This window comes from Bacillus rossius, chromosome 11 (assembly GCF_032445375.1).
Source record: "Bacillus rossius redtenbacheri isolate Brsri chromosome 11, Brsri_v3, whole genome shotgun sequence".
Lineage (NCBI taxonomy): Eukaryota > Metazoa > Arthropoda > Insecta > Phasmatodea > Bacillidae > Bacillus > Bacillus rossius.
In genome coordinates, this window is record NC_086338.1 from 30,442,724 (window position 1) to 30,460,742 (window position 18,019).

General features: G+C 33.8%; 1 protein-coding gene across 1 annotated transcript in view; it reads left to right on the plus strand.

The window, feature by feature from the left end:
- Positions 1-17,293: 17,293 nt before the first annotated feature.
- Positions 17,294-18,019, plus strand: part of LOC134536754 (schwannomin-interacting protein 1) — a 257,366-nt gene continuing 256,640 nt past the window's right edge. The window contains exon 1 of the mRNA XM_063376662.1: positions 17,294-17,334. Coding sequence (XP_063232732.1) covers positions 17,332-17,334 — 3 coding nt within the window. The 5' untranslated portion in view covers positions 17,294-17,331. The remainder of the gene's footprint in view (positions 17,335-18,019) is intronic.

Consider the following 18,019-nt stretch of genomic DNA (forward strand, 5'->3'; position numbering starts at 1 on the left):
CAATTATTTTTCCCTACCAAAAAATATTTTTCTAATGTTAGGGAGTATTCTCATGAAGGCTAAAAATATATTCCCAAATATTTTGTAAGCATTGTGTTCATCATTGACATCCCGGCTGAAATTTGAGTTCATGATTTTTTCCCCTATATAATTAAATTTAAAAAAATTTAAAATGTTCAAATTTGAACATTTTAACCTACTAAAGGTTAAATTATTATTAAATTACATTTTCTTAAGTTATTTTGCTTGTAGGAGTGCAAGCAGAAATTTATTGATTTAACGCAGGAACTCAGAAATTGGGTTTCACATGTGCGAGGAAACACGGTTTGAGTTCCGTGGCCCAGCCGAAGGCGTTTTGTTACGTGCCGAAGGAAAAAAAAAATGGCAAAGAGACTCGCGTTGTGTTATTTCACGACTTGACGTGCAATTTTTTTTTTTTTTTTATGTATTTCGCAGAAGGGTCTCGGCGAGATCGAGTCCCTATCTCCCGCCGCCCGAGTTTCCGCGAACGTAATTCATATTCAGGCCGGCAAAAAATTTTCACTGCGAGAAAGATACGTGCTTCGACTGTACATGCACGGCGCCGTGTTATAGTGGGGCGGGCGAGTCTTTAGTGCGTGTCTCCTGCAGTGTGTCGCTTCCCTGAGAGCCAGATGTGTTCGCGGCGCGCGAATAGAATAGAGGGGAAACCCCTGCCCGTTTTTATCACCGCGTGCATAATGCACCGTAATGCTCGGAGAACACGGTAGAACTAGGCCGCAAGTTTAACGACTACATGGCGTCAGTCTGTCAAACTTCTGAGAACAATCATCAGTTTTGTTCTCTCACCAAAATTTACTAACGACGTGACAACGTCTAGTAAATCGATGAACGCCGGCTGCACGCACGAAAAAGTGTCCCGTAACGCACGTTGCCCAGTTGCGTTCATTGTCCCGTTACGCTCATTGTAAGCTTGCACCGCATCTATCTCTCTTCCACTCGATTGGAGCAACCGTCGATTTGACTTTTTCGAGGCACATTAAACTTGAAACACTCCCATTCGTTTCCTACTTTTTCCTATCATCGTCCTATCCTTAACAGAATAACACAGATTGAAAGATGTTAAATAGCAAACATGTAAAAAAGTTATAGTTAAAATAATCTCTTCGTTAAACTAATAAACATATTGGAATTAAATGAGTGCAAATAAAAGTAAATTTATCAATTAAATTGTAGATTTCATTTCACTCCTTCTTTGTATCCATACGAAATAGTGATAATTCAATAAAAATTATACAATTTTATTCATAAAAGTATACAATATTTTCATCAATGTTTTGTTATGACTTTGTCACGTTTAACTATCGTCCGTAAACCGACTTTACAGACAACCATTTTTTTAAAATAAATTATTATTAATTAATTTTCGTAACATGTAAGTAATCATACGTAATTTTTTTTTCAAACCATGTGAAATAATTTTTTGTTCCTTAACATCTGATTGTCTTCACATTGCAGGACATCTTATACTCCTTTTCGTCACAAAGAGTTTAAAAACTGAATATGTTCATGTCTCATTTCGGCAAAAGGTCGATATTCGTTTTGCTGGAAATTCATCTCACCTAAATGTCTTTCGACAGAAAACTTAACAATTTATTATTTAATTAAAACATTGTTTTACATGTGCCATTGTAGTTTTGCACTGTTTGTCATGGAAAGAATTCAAGAATGCAGAATAAGAAATTAAAAAAAAATGGGTGTGTGGGTTGTTCGCGCGTGAGAAGTTATACTTCTTTGGCATCATTAAAAATAGTTTTTAATTGCATGCAAGTAATTAATTACAATAAAATAACAAAAGGGCTGGAAAACGATAGTCAACACATTCAATAAAGTTCAGTTTAAAATTGAAAAATTAAATAAATAATATTTAGAGAATAATAAATATATATTAAATAATTTGCACTAATTACTATAAGATTCTTAATTTTAAATATTTATTATTGATTATTTAATTTTTTAAAAGAAAATAAATAAATATAATAATAAATTCAAAAATTTAATTTAAGTTTATTTATTTTTAAAATATTTATTATTTTCTTAATTTAATATTCACTTTTAATTTTTATCAAAAAGTTTTGATAAACAATTTTCTTTTATTTTTATAAATATTTATGATTCATTCAATTAAATAATAAATATTAAAAATTAATATTTTAATTTTTTTTCGATTTTAATTTTTATCGCAATTTTTTTTAAATTTATATTTATTTGTAAATATTAAATAACAAATAATAAATATTCAACATTAATAATTAAATAATATTTAGTATTTTATATTAAATAATAATATTTTAATTTATATCAATAAATAATGCATACGGATAGTTAACCTCAATTATATTGGAGCACTTGAAAAAGTATAACGGAAAAAATGTTTTTACTAATATTTACGAATAGTAAATAATATTATCAAAATACTCAATTTAAATCACTACTGAATATAATTTATTAGCACATATATAATTCGCACTTGTATGAAACTAAAACACGTGTTGTGAATGTAGAAACTATAAACATGTGGATAAATATTATAAATATGAAAACAGTGATCAGAGGCGACGAGCGAGCCAACATGCGCGATTAATAGAGGTTCTATTTCTATTTTGTTGGTAACTTTTTTTTTTAGACTTAATGAGCGGTTTAGCGGGCAGCTTCAACCTGTTAATTTTGTGTTACAATGATGCGCGCGCATCTTGAAATTTCACACTCATTATTTTTCATAATGCGCCTAAAGAAGTATAACTTCAAAAATAAACACATAAATTCATACAGAACAAGGTTAAACCAGATGTGTTGAAAAGATGGACCCTACGATGAAACTAAACAGGTATTATGGACAACAGAATGACGACAACACAGTCGAACCCATTCAAACTATAAATTTCAGACAGCACAAGAATTACGTGGTAGGAATTTAGTCTTGAAAAATTAACAGCACAGACTAGAAACGAGAGACAGTTTCAACAACAACAAGAAAAGTAAATGCAGATGACAACAAACATGGACAACGCAGTAAACATACGATCACAACGATTATGGTCACCACAACCACTAAAGCACCCATGAACACCGAATGTTTCCTATGACAAAACTATTACCATTTATCTCATTAAAAAAACATTTAAGACTTGCTAAAGACAGTTGACCGAACAGCACTAGACTTACAGTTATTATGCTAAAAATCATTTAACCGAAATGACATTTAGCCAACGTTCTTCAGTCAGAAAAAAAATTAAATTACAGCTGAGCCCATTGTGTTTGTCTGGTCCGTAATTAAATTAAAAAAATATATTACCAATTATTTTTCACGGAGTTTTCTGATCCATCTAGATATTAAAATTTGACATATGCTATTTTTTTTTCCTTATTGTCTGTGTGTTTTTGTATTTATCTTTGTTGACCATTTTTTTAGGTTTTTCTATGACATACAGTATATAACAACAAAAGCGCATGTTAAGGAAATGGTTTTAGATCGACTTTCGGTCTACTGACTGTTAACCGGATGAATAAACATTAGCGTTAGAAAAATATTGGATTACATTCATGTCTCACATGCCACGTTCTATTGCTAACTTCTAGTCTAAACAAATAAATAAGTGAGACTATAGAACGTTAAGTATATGAATAAAACCCTTGTAGAATAAAGAGCATTTGAAAGATTACTGAACAAAAATGGAGAACTCAATTTGAAACTTAATTATAAACTCAGACCTCACATTTTGAAATTAATTTTAAATGCAGTAGATGTTTGGTTATGAAAATTATAACGAAACGGGTGAAGCAACAATGATATCTGAAGACTTGCTTCGAAAAATTCTCTTACATAAAAATTGTTATGTTGCAATATAATACACTCAAAATAACTGGTGGCATTTAAATTGTTCTAGAAAAGTAAAATGGACCAAAAATCTGCAGTATAACTGACTGTAAATAATTAGACATCGTTGATAGATGTAGACACTATTTAATTCATCTGCAAGATCTTCCTAGATATTTACTAATTTATCATTTCCTCTTCTGTGATTCAGTCTCACTTATTCCTATTTATGTAGGGTTGATTATCTGGAGTCACCTACTGTTTGTCCTCAGTCAAACATTGATTCTCTAGGCTGTCTGTGCATTCTACTTTGGACATTGGCTGATTTTGATTTGTTTTCTATGTTCTATGTTTTTGTGTATTCATCTCTTTGTCTATTCTAAAGGTTTTTCTATGACATATAGTATACACCAACAATGGCGTATGTCCAAAAAGATTTTTAATCAATCAAAGAACCTACTTGGGGGATTAAATGGATTTTTTTTGTAGTCCCAGGTTATGTTTGAAATTAAAAACGAATATGAACTGAGATTTTATCCTCGTACATAATTCTTACATCCTTATTCTAAAATTTGAAGTTTAATAAGTTTTGTATCTAACGTATGTGTGTTTTACAGTAAGTAACATAGCTACTCAAAAACATAAAGCCTAAAATATGTAAATTAGTATATTAAAAACTAAGTTGAGTTTTCTCACTACCGGCTCACTTATTGAATTATTTTCTCTTTCTAAACATATTCATGACTTTTCAGTACCTACTCTTTCGACATTATGTTATTCATATTTACCTTCTACACACAACAGTTCTGCATGCACCTATAATATTTCAGCAATGCGTGCAGTAGGTTTATATTTAAAAAGTTACGAAAAATATTCCATGGTTATAGTGGAGAAAAAAATAATTAGTGTTACGAAGAATATATCTTTGTAATGACAGGAATGAGATGAGTTCATATTTTTAACGTGTAATTTATTTTTAAATTTTGTAAGGTTTTTTATATTTAGAGCAATGGAAAGGTAACTTTAAATCAAATTTATTACGAGGTGATTTCATAATTATATTTATAATTAATATAAGTATTTTTTCGGTAAATAGCTACGGACATAAGTTACTGCAAGACATTCCAACATAGCAGAAAATTGAGACTGACAAATACGTACGTATAAAAAAAACAGAAAAAAAGGAAGCCGAAATGAATTGTCAAACTTGTAAGTAAATATAAAGAGTGTTTTATAATTGTAAATAAGCGATTAAAATATTTAATAAAAATCGAGAGAAATAAATTTTGAGAACAGGCAAACCACTTCTGACAAAGCAAACAAAAAAGCATGGACGTTGCAATATAGAAAAAGCTCGATAAATTCCTACGAGTGGCTTTTGTTAGTTAAACATAATAATGTTTGACCGTATCATCTCGTAAAAAGCGAGGGCATTAGTGACTTTAACTGAGAACAGGTATCCTAACAGAGAAAAGCGATACTGAGGAAGTAATTATCCATGGCTTTAAAAGAAACCGTCCTAGGATTTGCCTAAATGATGTAGGGAAATCGGTGGAAAACACATATCAACCCGAACATATAGGAACCGGAATCAAAGTCCTGTAGAAACTGAATCCATTGACCTACAAAGGTGCTACCCCGCTTCAACTAATTGGCTTAAGGTGGAGATACAGGAGAAAAATAAACGCAATTTCGGTTTCAAACAATTTTTCAGGAAACAGTAATTGTCTGCCATTTAATTTATTGAAATTTGGCTCCGTAAACATAGCCTGACGTTATCTGTGACTGACAGCTACGAATAGTGCCATTGGCGTTTGTTATAGAATCGAGAAAGACTACACAGTTCTATTTAAATATATCTACCTCAACGAAGACCGTAATTTCAATATTAAATGATAAAAAAAAATATTAACATGGTATAAAATATGTTTCCTATCCCATCCTCTTTTAATTTCGACGAGCGGCTAAAGATCATTTTAAAGCAAGCCAGGTTTTATATATTTTTTTTTCAAACGAGTTCATCTAACCGCAAACCAAAAATGTAGCATACGGGATTCCTGCATACGTATACAACTGAGAACTTTCTTTTTTATTATTTTTTTGTTTTCCTTTGCTGCACCAGCTGGTTTCATGAGCATCGGGAACCGAGATTGGAAAGGGGGTTCCCGAGCACTTGCTGCCTCCCCTCCAGCCCCCACCTCCCTTCTCCTTAACCCGCGGAGCAACCACGTGTGACGAGATGCGTCGTCTGAAATCAGTCAGCCCCTGCAGGGGGTGATCGAAGCCCTTCGGGTAGAAGGAGGGGAGGGAGATAGAGAGGGGTTACGCGGGGCGCAGCGCTCTCTCGTCTACGTGTTTGCAGTGTCAATGTTTATCCCCCCCCCCAACCGCCTTCTCTTCTCCAACCCCTCAAGTCACTCATATCACTCCTGCCCCTTTGCAGGGGTCCTTGGGCGTGAGCCTTGAGGAGGGATGTCGAAGGAGAGGGGTGGCCCTTTTTGGCCGGTGAGGGGTAGGGGGGTGACCACCCTTCCCCCGACGACACAATCAGATCCGGAGGACCGCCTTCGCGTGCCCGCGGGCGATAGCACCCCGGGTCCATCAGACCAGAACAAAACCGTTTCTATTGCCTCCGGAGAGGTTCTCAGCCTTGGAGGTAAACAAGGGAGGACTCTTGGTGCCCTCCGCTCCTCTCAAATCTCGGAGTTTTTCTCTCTCCGGCTGCGTCCGCGGAAGGATATTTCTGAACAGCGACCCAAGATTCAGCTTCGAATCATTTTTGAGTTGCTGCTTTTACGTACTCTATTATTATTTTTCATACATGATACTGTCTTCGAACGAACATTGCACTTCATAAATGTTGGGTAGCAAATTTCGTAGTCGAGTTCATCAGGAAGTACTGCACCCCACAAAAGAGGTTTAATTATAAAAAATTTTACTTGTGAAAACTGTAACTAATTTAAACATAAAACACCCGAGAATGAGAGAAGTCTTCAATTTAAAGTCCGGCTTTACTTCCCGTGTTTAATTTAGTTAGTTTTTTTTTGTTTCAGCAAATGGCAGATTTTTATGAATAAATAATTTTGCATGCGTTACCTGGCGGTGAACTTGTAGTGAGTGATGCTTTTTAGTCGGGCACAAAATAAAAATAATGAATTTTTGCCTGACTGCTAATTGGCGGTTAAAAGCATTAAATGGTATTTAAAATGTATGACGGTTTTTATTAAATAAAAATATCCATGTTTCACCATGACATACGTGAAACTATATAATAAAAAGCATTTTGGTATACTTACCGTGGTAAATCATCATTTCTTTCTGAGTAAAAACAGAGTCGACAAGAATAAGTTCTTATGTAACAATTTCCCCGTAAAATAAAAATCAAATTGTTCACTTTTTGAGTCATTTGCGTTGGAGAGATGTCTTATTTCCGACACAAAGTAAATCATCCGAAAAATTAATTTCTAACTGGATACTCCGATAATTTCTTGATTTTATTAGGGGTTATACGTAAATGATAAATTTTTATTATTAAAATTTAAATATATAAAATTTCTAAACTCTGTTAGTAAAATAGGATATAATGGTTAAAAAATTATTCACATATTAAATTTTTTTAATTTACCGCGAACTTTATTTAAATTTTTTCAAATAATGATAAAAAAATTAAGTAAACTCCTGTTTTTTCGTTGGATGAACACTCTGTCTGTAGTTGAAGACGTCGAAATAAAACAGACAAATTAATCGAAACATTTATAATTATTGTTGATAGTGATTTGATGGTAAGTTATTTATGATCCCTGTGTTGACCACACTTCTTAATTAAGGATAGAATAATTTTGATGATAAATAATGAAAGTATTAGAAAAAATTGTCGGTTTATTTAGAAACCAACGCCTATTTTTCTAGCCAAAACATTTTTAAAATTTTCCAAAATCTTAGAATTAAATTTTTTAAATACCCTATCATTGCAATTTCTGCTCTAAAATAAAACAAAAACACTTCCATAAATTATACAAACAAAACAGCAACATTTGCTATTACTCGTAATTCTTGTTATACAGGAAGAAAGTCAAAAAACTTATCTTATTAAACGTGACAAAATTAACAGGACCAGACATATTAATAATAAAGTAAGGACAAACCCAAAATACCTTTGGCGCTTTGTGAAAATAATGAGAAATTTTTTTCATGAAGATCTTAAAGTGAAGTTGTGTCAACTGATCCAGTTTTACTATCTAATACCTTTGCTGAGTACTTCTCTAATGTATACCATAAACGTATAGATGAATATTCTTACAAAAAGAAAAATATTTAATAACCTTAGAAGGCTCTGAAGATACTCAAAAGATTTTTGAAGTGAACCGCCAAAATATTTTAGTTTTTAAGCAATCACTTTAAGGCACCTCTCGTGCATTGCATGATATATACGAAATGAAATCATATGACGTTTTTTGATTCAAGATAATTTCAAAGGAAATATGGGAGCACCTTGGGAGTACCAGACAGTCATCGAAAATGTCTCGTTCCATTGTTTCCCCCAAATACTTAGAATTTCAATTCGTTTTTCTTTTTTTCTGTTGTCATTAAGGCTTATAGTAAATATTATATTCATAACATTTTATTCAAGAATTGTTTTTCTTCGATAATTGATTTAACGGTTCTTATATTCCTAGTAATTTCAAACAATCATTAATAAATTATATTTTACCACCTGTAATCACTCTATCTTTTTTTTTTAAAAAAGTAATACAAAATATATTGGAGCTTGACCATATTTTCGATCTTATGGTAGGTAATCTTGAACACAACGAGTGCATTTGCATGAAAAAAAATCCTACTAATATTATAAACGCGAAAGTTTGTAACTATGGATGGATGTTTTTTACTCTTTCACGTAAAATCTACTGAATGGATTTGAATGAAACTTTACAATAATATAACTTATACATCAGAATAACACATAGGCTACATATTAATATGAAATTCCATCCTTAAGGGAGTGAAAAAGAGAAAATTTAATTTTATAACAGAAAAAAAATAGGTCCAAGGCATACAAATAGTGAGTGAGTGTCATTTCTCTATGTCTGACACATGATCATACACATAGTAAGGTCTTGCAAATTCATATTTTTCTCCTTGGTGAGACCAGTCCGGTTTGTTGGAGCTCGTAGCGGCTAGCAAAATAAAGGTGCTAATAACAGTTTGGTTCTTAACTTCGTCAATAGATAGAGTTGCCTTGAATTTTAAACGCACCTTCGTTTGATGCGTTTGTCATGTCTTTAATTTTCGTTTGTTTGTGCCGTATGCGTTCCTATACCATTTATCCGATTGCGATTAAATTTTGGTGAGTTGTTATGCGGATACCCGTGAAGGTTTCTGAGATGGTATAACTATTTCGCAATAGTTGGAGCACGAATCGTTTCAAAAAATGTGTTTGTTTCATATTATATAGCGGCACTTCGTCTGTTTTGTTGTCAAAGTGCGCACGCATGAGACAATTTATTTAAACATAAAAGAGAGACAGAGATAGAGTGATATATATATATACAGAGTGAGATTGAGAAAGACAGAAAGATAAGTTGAGATAGAGCGAGGTATAGAGAATGAAATGGGTTAGATAAAGAGATATATAGATGTATAGCGCTATATAGAGATTTATATATAGAAGAGATAGCGATAGTGGGAGGTATATATGTGTATATATGTAGATATAAAGAGATACATATATATATATAGATGTAAATAGAGATAAGTATATATTTAGATATGGATGGATGATTTGTATATGTTTAACTACTTTAAACATATTACAAAACAAAACTGAATGAGACATTGCAATGCATGCTGAGCATTAGCTAGACAATGGAATCATTTCAATATTAGTAATCTCTTATTTTTCAGCTTTTTTCTATAGTGCTTTATAAAGTCTAGATTCCATACAGACCACCAATTTTTCGATATATACAGGTAAATAACTATACACTGGCAGAACAACGTCTGACGGGATCTGGAAGTGATATAAATTATTTTGCACACTTGACATTCAAATTAAGAATACAATTACTAACTACATCTGATTTCGAAAAAGGTCCCCTTCACCCTGTTTTCAGCCCGGGCAACGCCGGGTACTGCAGCTAGTCTGATATATTTTTGACACGATAATTTTATACATATTTCCCTTATATCGCAAAAGCACTTTCTTTGTATAAAATAACTCTGGAAATTGTTTCCTTAATTCAAATAAACGTAGTTTTTAATCAAAGAATATGTTTATATAAATATGATTAAAGGTTATAATATCCGTTTTTAATGAATTACGATAAATTTTAAATTAATATTTTGTTGTAGTAATTATAGTGTGACTTTTGACATACCTATATTTAGTAAACTTCGTACTATTTTAATGAGAGTGAAAACTTGTTTTGCTTGTATCGAACATTAAAATCAAACACTTTGTTTGCAGCAATTCTAACCTTGCAATCGTTCCTATTCAAACAAAATTTTTCTTTGTCGTAACAGACCGTTTGTTTGGCAAAAAAAAAAAGGGGGGGGGGTTTGGTAGTCTTATGTTGTTGTGGTCAATTTGTGGGTGTAAAAAATTACCCCGTGCAGGGGCAAACAGCCCACGTCCATCTCTACCTGCACCGCCAGTTACAAGCATTGTTTTTCAACCCCGCTAACCTTGACTTCGCCAAGGCTAGTTGCGAAAACGCGGTAGAGACGCAAAACTAAATTACAAGTTTGATTGTGTATGCAGTAGGTTATTGCAGCGTTCAAACCAATTACTTTATATGCAAACATCTAAATTTATTCCGGATAAATTATAATACATGAACTACAGACAAGTGGAATAAAATACATAAAAAACGACATAAAATTTACAAATCATATACGTGACACCCGGCCGTAGCGATCACGTTACCTGCGGCACAAAAACCTTGCCATCGCATAAGTCTAAGTCTGTCCTTCAACGCCGCGCGAGGAGGGGGGGGGGGAATTCCACACGAAATCTTGGCTAGCGTCCCAAAAACAACTTCTTCTTCCACCATTAATAAAATAAAGTTTTACTTACATTAGTGCTCGCCGTGCAGTAGAAATTTACCAAACTGTAGCGCCTCGGGTACCCGGGCTGTAGACTGGGCGCAGATGACACTTGTTGCACAGTCAAATGGCCCCGGTCGACGCACTTCGGGACGTGGTGGATTAACACTCGCGACTTGCGAAAAAGTTTAAAATCGTTGATGGGAAATACGTTGCCGTACAATCCAAATTATAAAAAATATAATGCAGCTGATGCGGGCCGCGGCAACGATAACTCCGCGTAGCAGTGTCCATGGTTAACCGTTCATACCGAAGTGTGGGTCGTGTCCCAACTCCCGTGCACGGAGTTACCCTGGGATCTCATATTCACAACTGACCCGCCGTCGGTCAACGCCCGCAAGCTTCTCTCGACTAGGACTGCCCAGAGTCCAAACAGTCCGCTCGCCGCATACGTCACACTCCCGTGACGTCATCCACCTCCCTCCGCTAATTTCCCCCTCTTTCATGTGTGGACAAGTCCATTCAGCAGGGGTAAATGGCCGCACGGAAAACCACAGTACTTGATTAAATATTAACTAAAACTAGTAAAGACGTATATAAAAATAAATATGAAAACATTACTTAAAAAATTACGTTAAAATTATAATTAAACATAATAAACACTAAACATAATCACATGAGACACCCGAAGTGTCTCAAATTTACTATACTAGTAACGTGTTTCCGAAGCAACATTTGGCTATGCAACACTACGACAGCCATATAGTTAGGTGCTGTGACCCAGTTCTGGTTGTTTTTCTCTGACGATCATGAGTGGAAGGGTTTATTTTCTTGGATAAGCAAGGAGGGGGGGAGGCAGAGTTTATTCCTGGAGCAGCGCAAACAGGAATTCGAGCGCAGAGATAAATTATCAGATGAATAATATTTGCCAAAGAAATTCCCCTTCCTCCGACAAACATTTATGCCGTGATTCATTGTCGTTAGATTAGACGGAACGTGTGGGAGACGATTCTAGTGACTGGCTTACTGTGCGTTGTGCGCAGCAACGGATATCCGTGAATTTTAGTCCCACTACGTTATTTATATATATATTACTATGGTAACATTCATTGCGTTTAGAATGGTCAGGAGACGGAATGTTGTGATTTAGTTGAAGTCACATTTTTACCTCCCCGTCGCCATATTGTTCTGCCCAAAAAACTGAGGAAATTGTGCTTGACCAATTCCGATCACTGTAAGTAAGCATTAATTAGGATCTCCGTCGTAAAACATATTTACATTTTAAAAAAATCATTTAAAACTGTTGCCGCAATGCAAACAATAAAATGTTTTCAGCGTCTAACCAACATGGCACAACTTATGAGCTGATTAAAACGTCTTTACAATGTAGTCTACTCATGGTTTTTGTTCACCCCTGGTAACATAAAAGTGTCTGTAATATTAAGCACATGACTGATTATAATGTGCGCAGGCTTTCACGGCCATTGTCTGAAGTAGCTTGGCTTCTGGGTTGTAGCCGTGTCCTTGGCGGATAATTCACCGACGTTTCGGTAGACATTGCAGTCGCCATCATCAGGGAGCAGTTACCTACTGTAAAATATAGATTTAGATTTAGCGTTTATTTCAATTTGGCGCTTATTTCAATTTTACACTTCTTTAAACGTTTGTTTGTGTACCAAAAATACACTAAAGCTCAATTAACAATAAGTTGAATGTAGTCTATAAATTTGGCGACAGTGATATGATGGATCCCTCATGTCAGACGTGTACAGTCTGAACTTATTATCCACGACTTGTCGTCTCTTCCTCGCCTCTCTGCAATGCTGTCTGAACTACTTTCTAAAGTAGTCTCTCGTTCCCCTTCCCACCACCCTGCCGTGACGTCATACATAGCATTTCCGTCTACTCTTAAATAATTCCAAAGGGGCAAAGAGTCTTACCTTTTGTCTTTCAGCACGTGCGCATGTCAGAGAGGGAAGTTGTCGTGTGTGCGGATGTTTTTTTTTTCTCGCAAGGTGCCATTTTCTAGAAAAATACGATATGATTGAGGTCACATCGGTTCAAATTAATATATATAAATATACATATATATTTATTTAGATCTTTAGCTATAAAAACCTACACTTATTTCAGAAACAATAATTTTAAAATGGTTTTCACAGTTAATTATATGGATGCAGTGACTCCAACTAAAATTAAGTCAATATTTGCAAATCTATTTTCTTTAAAAAAATTATATTATAGCACAAATTTTAAAGAATGTGAGAAGTGTTTTATGTGTGAGTTTAGATTTTTTCATTGTTATCAGATTTTTTTGTGATTTCGTATAGGTAAATAACTTTTACTATTTATCTACTGTTATTAACTTATGATGTGATTAATTTATAAACACAGTTTTTAAAATTAAAATACAAATATAATTTACAATGATTCTTTCATGAAAAGAGTAATTCTTTGAATAATATGTGAGTCTGTTGCAGTGTCATCTGCATATAAAACTGTTGTATAAACTGTGTGATTTTGGCCTCAAAAATATGGTTTTAAAAAAATTAATTTATGTTTCCAGAACGTATTAATGAAAATAACAAAATATTTTCATGTACATTGTTTGTAAAAATCCTTTAAGGCTTGCTCCAAAATTTTGAGATTAAATTGCCCAAAGCCTTTTCTCTAACTAAAGCCATATAGTTTTTGTATTAAAAAAATCAAATTTAAGAAAGCATTTTACCCAGTAACATACTTTGCGAATAAATATTTTTGTAACTAATTTACTTTTATACTTTGAGCAAAGGTTTTTGAAAAACCTGGTAAGATATAATTAATGTTACTATATAGACTACCATATTATTTAAAAAATTACATACAAGAACTCCCTTAAGCACCGTTTATTACGCAATAGTAACTCTTGATATTTTATTTTGCAAGTCATGTATTATTGTTATTAATATTATTGATAGGTTTATCTGGATATTTTATTGAGTGACTATGTAAAAATTGCTTTTCCTTCACAGACTTACCATATATATAACTTTGAAATAAATATTATGTGTGCTTGAATGGTGCGCTAAAAAATGCTTAAAATCTAAATTAACACAGAGGTTTTTGAAACAATCTGCAAAACCGTTTCTTATTCTATATTTTAAAATCATTTGGTTTGGCAAATTTGGGGGGGGGGGGGGGGCTGGGGGCTGAAATAATTTCTAAAACTGAATTTTAATTTACTTCTTGTAGAGTTTCTAACACCTTGTGAATGTTTTAAAGCTTGAGAACAACTTCGTTGTGAAGGTGGGTGTCAGTTTTGGAACGCTGTGTACTCTCAACACACCTGTGTGGTGTGGGTTGTCTAAGCGGGTAATTTGTAGGTAACGAATTGAATTCGGTAAATAATTCGTTCACGAAAACCTTTACTCTGAATATTGTTACTCCCATCCCCATAGTATATTTAAGAAAAGTTTTACATTTCAATACCTATGGTGCTTCGCAGAAAATATCTTATCTACATGAATACGTTTAATCTCTCTCTATAATGTGTTTCGTACCATACTTAAACTTGATAAATAATAGTTCAGACTATTTTTCATGATATGAAAAATTTTATATGTGTACCACATATATTAAATATATGTATTATCATATTTTCGAAATATTATAAAACTCAAAACAGTAATATTTACATTATTATATTTAGAATTTTTGACAAAACCTACCTACTGAAATACAGTGTTGTGTAATCAACTCCAATGAAGTAAACGTCTGGAATGTTTTAATTTGGAATATATAAAAAACTGTTTTATTTTGACAACATGTAAAACGGTCATATTATAACAATATATTTTGATATATTTTACATTCATAGTGAATACTGAGCCAACGTATACCCACGAACCATCCAAATAATACTGATTTGTTTAAGATATTGTTTTAAAACTGTACAGGAATCGTGGATATGCAGCAGACACGTTGGAAAGATTAGCATCAGGAAAATACTGAATGTGCTTCCCAACACAAACCATGGTTTTAATCATCCACTTTCGAAAGTATTTTCCCACGAATGAAACGCAACGGGCTGTGATGACAGAGCGAGGGTGGTTCAAAAAGCCCGAGGCACAAACATGAAGATAAAAAAGAAGATTGGAAAAAAAACATATTTTACAAATGATAGGCATTCATCGAGCTAACAATTTGCTGTTATGGAAAATGAATGATTAAGCGACAGTTAGAGGGGGGGATGGGGAAAGAAGCAGCTTTTGTAGCTTGAAGGAACAGCAAATGACGCGTAGAAAATAAACCTCCGGGGAAATGAGTAGGGAAAGGAGAAAGTTGAAAACAGCCAATGGAATGCGTTTTGTGGTTGATTCGTGAGAACAATCGCACTTTCTTTCAAATGCAGAACTCTTCCCCAGTGGCAGGCATGGGACAATAACGAATTCGCCATTTTCGCGTGAAAGCTTCTACCCGTTTCAAAATATTACAACGGAGGTAAAAAAAAAAAAAGTGAATCTTTCGGTTGTTTTTATCTTGAGACTAGCCGTATGCCCGATGGGAAAATATTCTATTCTCATTTTTTGATAAATCACCAAAAACGCTGATACAACTGACTTATTTATAAACAGAAGCCTAGACACAATTTCTATATTTACAACTACTATAAATGATAAAACTCCATCCAAACACTCATCCCCTGTTTAAACTCCCTAGGGGATGATTTTTTAAAAATCCTTTCTTACTTATCTCCTACATTATATAAGAAACTCTTAAGCAAAATTCAAGCCTCTAGACCCATCCGTTTAAGCTATGCGTTAAGCTATGCGATGCCTGTCAGTCAGTCAGTGTTAGAGTTTTATTAAGTACATTGCATCCAAGTAGTGCTTTCTAATGCTCCAAAAGTTCTGTGATAGATTTACTACAATTTCTAATAAATAAAAAAGGTTCTTTGCTTAAAGGCAAATATCATTTTTTTCTTTAACTGTTTAATAAGACATTTAAAAACCATTCATAAATTACTTTTAAGTGGAATATTCATTTTCATTCTTACGCCTCTGAGTTTCAATTGATTCGTTGGCCCTATTGACAGAATGTGAACATGACAGTACTCAGAACTCAATTTTGGTTTAAGAAAAAAATTGATATTTAACTTTTGGCAACATACCTAATATACCAAAGGCAGTATCACCCTAGAACCGCAATACTGAGTAGTTTTAGTGTTAATCTGGTGTTTTGTAAGCACATTAGGTTAAATCATTCATGAATATATTCTCGCTTCCGTTTTTGTTTCTCAAGGTTAATTACATACCATCATAAATTAATTAATGGTTCAAACTCAGATCCCTGCTTTTAATTAGCAACGAATAAAGTTATTGTAACTTAAGCTAAATCATACGTTTTATGTTTCAAAAAAGGTAAAAACTTACATATTATTAAAAATTACACCCTCTAGACAGTAACTACTGACCTCACAATAACAGGATTTAATACTAACTCTTCCCCTGAAATGATAGTTCCTATGAATGAAATATTATAATAATGAAAGTAAAAACATAAATCTGCGTGTTAATGAGCATTTGCACACAAAATACTTTCTTGCCACCGGAAGTGTAGACTGTTGAATAGAAAACCACCTTCTCCGAAAATAACATTGAAAGTTTAACTCGTGGTTATAATTTCATTCAATTTTTTTTTTTTTTTTTTTTTTTTTTCATTTGTCTGATCTTGCAATCACAATCTTGTGATTTTACCCTCACCTTAGCTGGAGCAAAAACAGTTCAAAGGACTGAACTGACTATAGTGCTTTAAAAAAAAGGGTTAAATACATTTGTGCATTTTATTAATCATTCTTTCTTTACTGTCTCGTATCTTTGTAACTGATGGTTGCAATAATTCAACAGAATAATTATATTTAATTTTACTCTTTTTTATAAATACAAATTTGTTTTTTTTTTACTGATTTCTTTTTAATTTATCAAGCTCCTGTTAAAAAAAAAAATAATTTGAATAAGATATTGAGTTGTAGTTACGAAAAATATAATTTTTTTTCCCCGCAGGAAAAAAAAAACGTACGTGTTGTCCAGCATTCCTACTTGTGACCTCGCGATAGCAAAGTCAAAAACTATTTGGACGTTTTTGATTGGAGGAAGAAATATGATCAAAAATAAATGTGTAGCCTACGCGACGAGTCTGGCCGTGCGCGATGCTGCAGAGGCGGAGTGTATTTTTAGCCCGTTGACGCCGGGGGAGAGTAGGGGAAGCTGGACCAATGGCTGGGTGGGGTGTCGGTGGAGGGGAGGGGTTGTGTTCCCCCCCCCCTTGTTTGTACGGGGAAGTTCTGGGAGGGGAGGAGGTGTGACACTGTCCGCGAGGAAAGACAGAAAGCGCCACAGTCGGCCGAAAGAAGGCGTGGCGTGATAACATGCAGACTTCGTTCGCCGGGAGACATGGTGAGCTCACGATACGTCAATGCTATTAGGATTAAGTTTCGAGTGTTTTTTTTTTTTCGCTCATAACATTTAAGATAATTCTTAAAACCGCTACAGTCATTTTTGTTTACTGGAGTTTTTAAAACAAAGTGTTTGTTTAAGCCAAATTAATATTACAACCCTAGCATGAACTAAGAACACGCAATCGTGTGGTATACGGTATTGAATTAAGGGTACCGTCTGCCCAGGCACACATACGGTGCGCAGAGCTAGAAAAAAAAACGCGATATCAAAACTACTCAAGATATTCGAGTTGGGGGTCTGTTTACGAAAAGCATTTAAGAATTCGCTAAGAGCCGAAAAGTACTTTTGATTTTGTAAATGGCTAAAAGACGTATTTTCAGATTAAAACAACCGGTACAGAATCTTGAAAGTACTTAAGGTACTTGCATTACATCATTACCTTCATTTCTGTGCGCTTAGAGGCGATACCGCGCTAGAAATACCAGCGAGCGTCGCACTTATCATCCCGTCTCACGAACACACACACACAGACTACACGGGCCCCTTAACCGTTCTTATGTAGTCTAGTCTTTTTGGTTGTTCTTTTGTTATTAGATCACACATAAAATTAAAATTTATTTTCATGAAACCCTTAAAATTACACTTTTGTACTATTTGATAAAAAATTCCTTGTTTTTTGTCA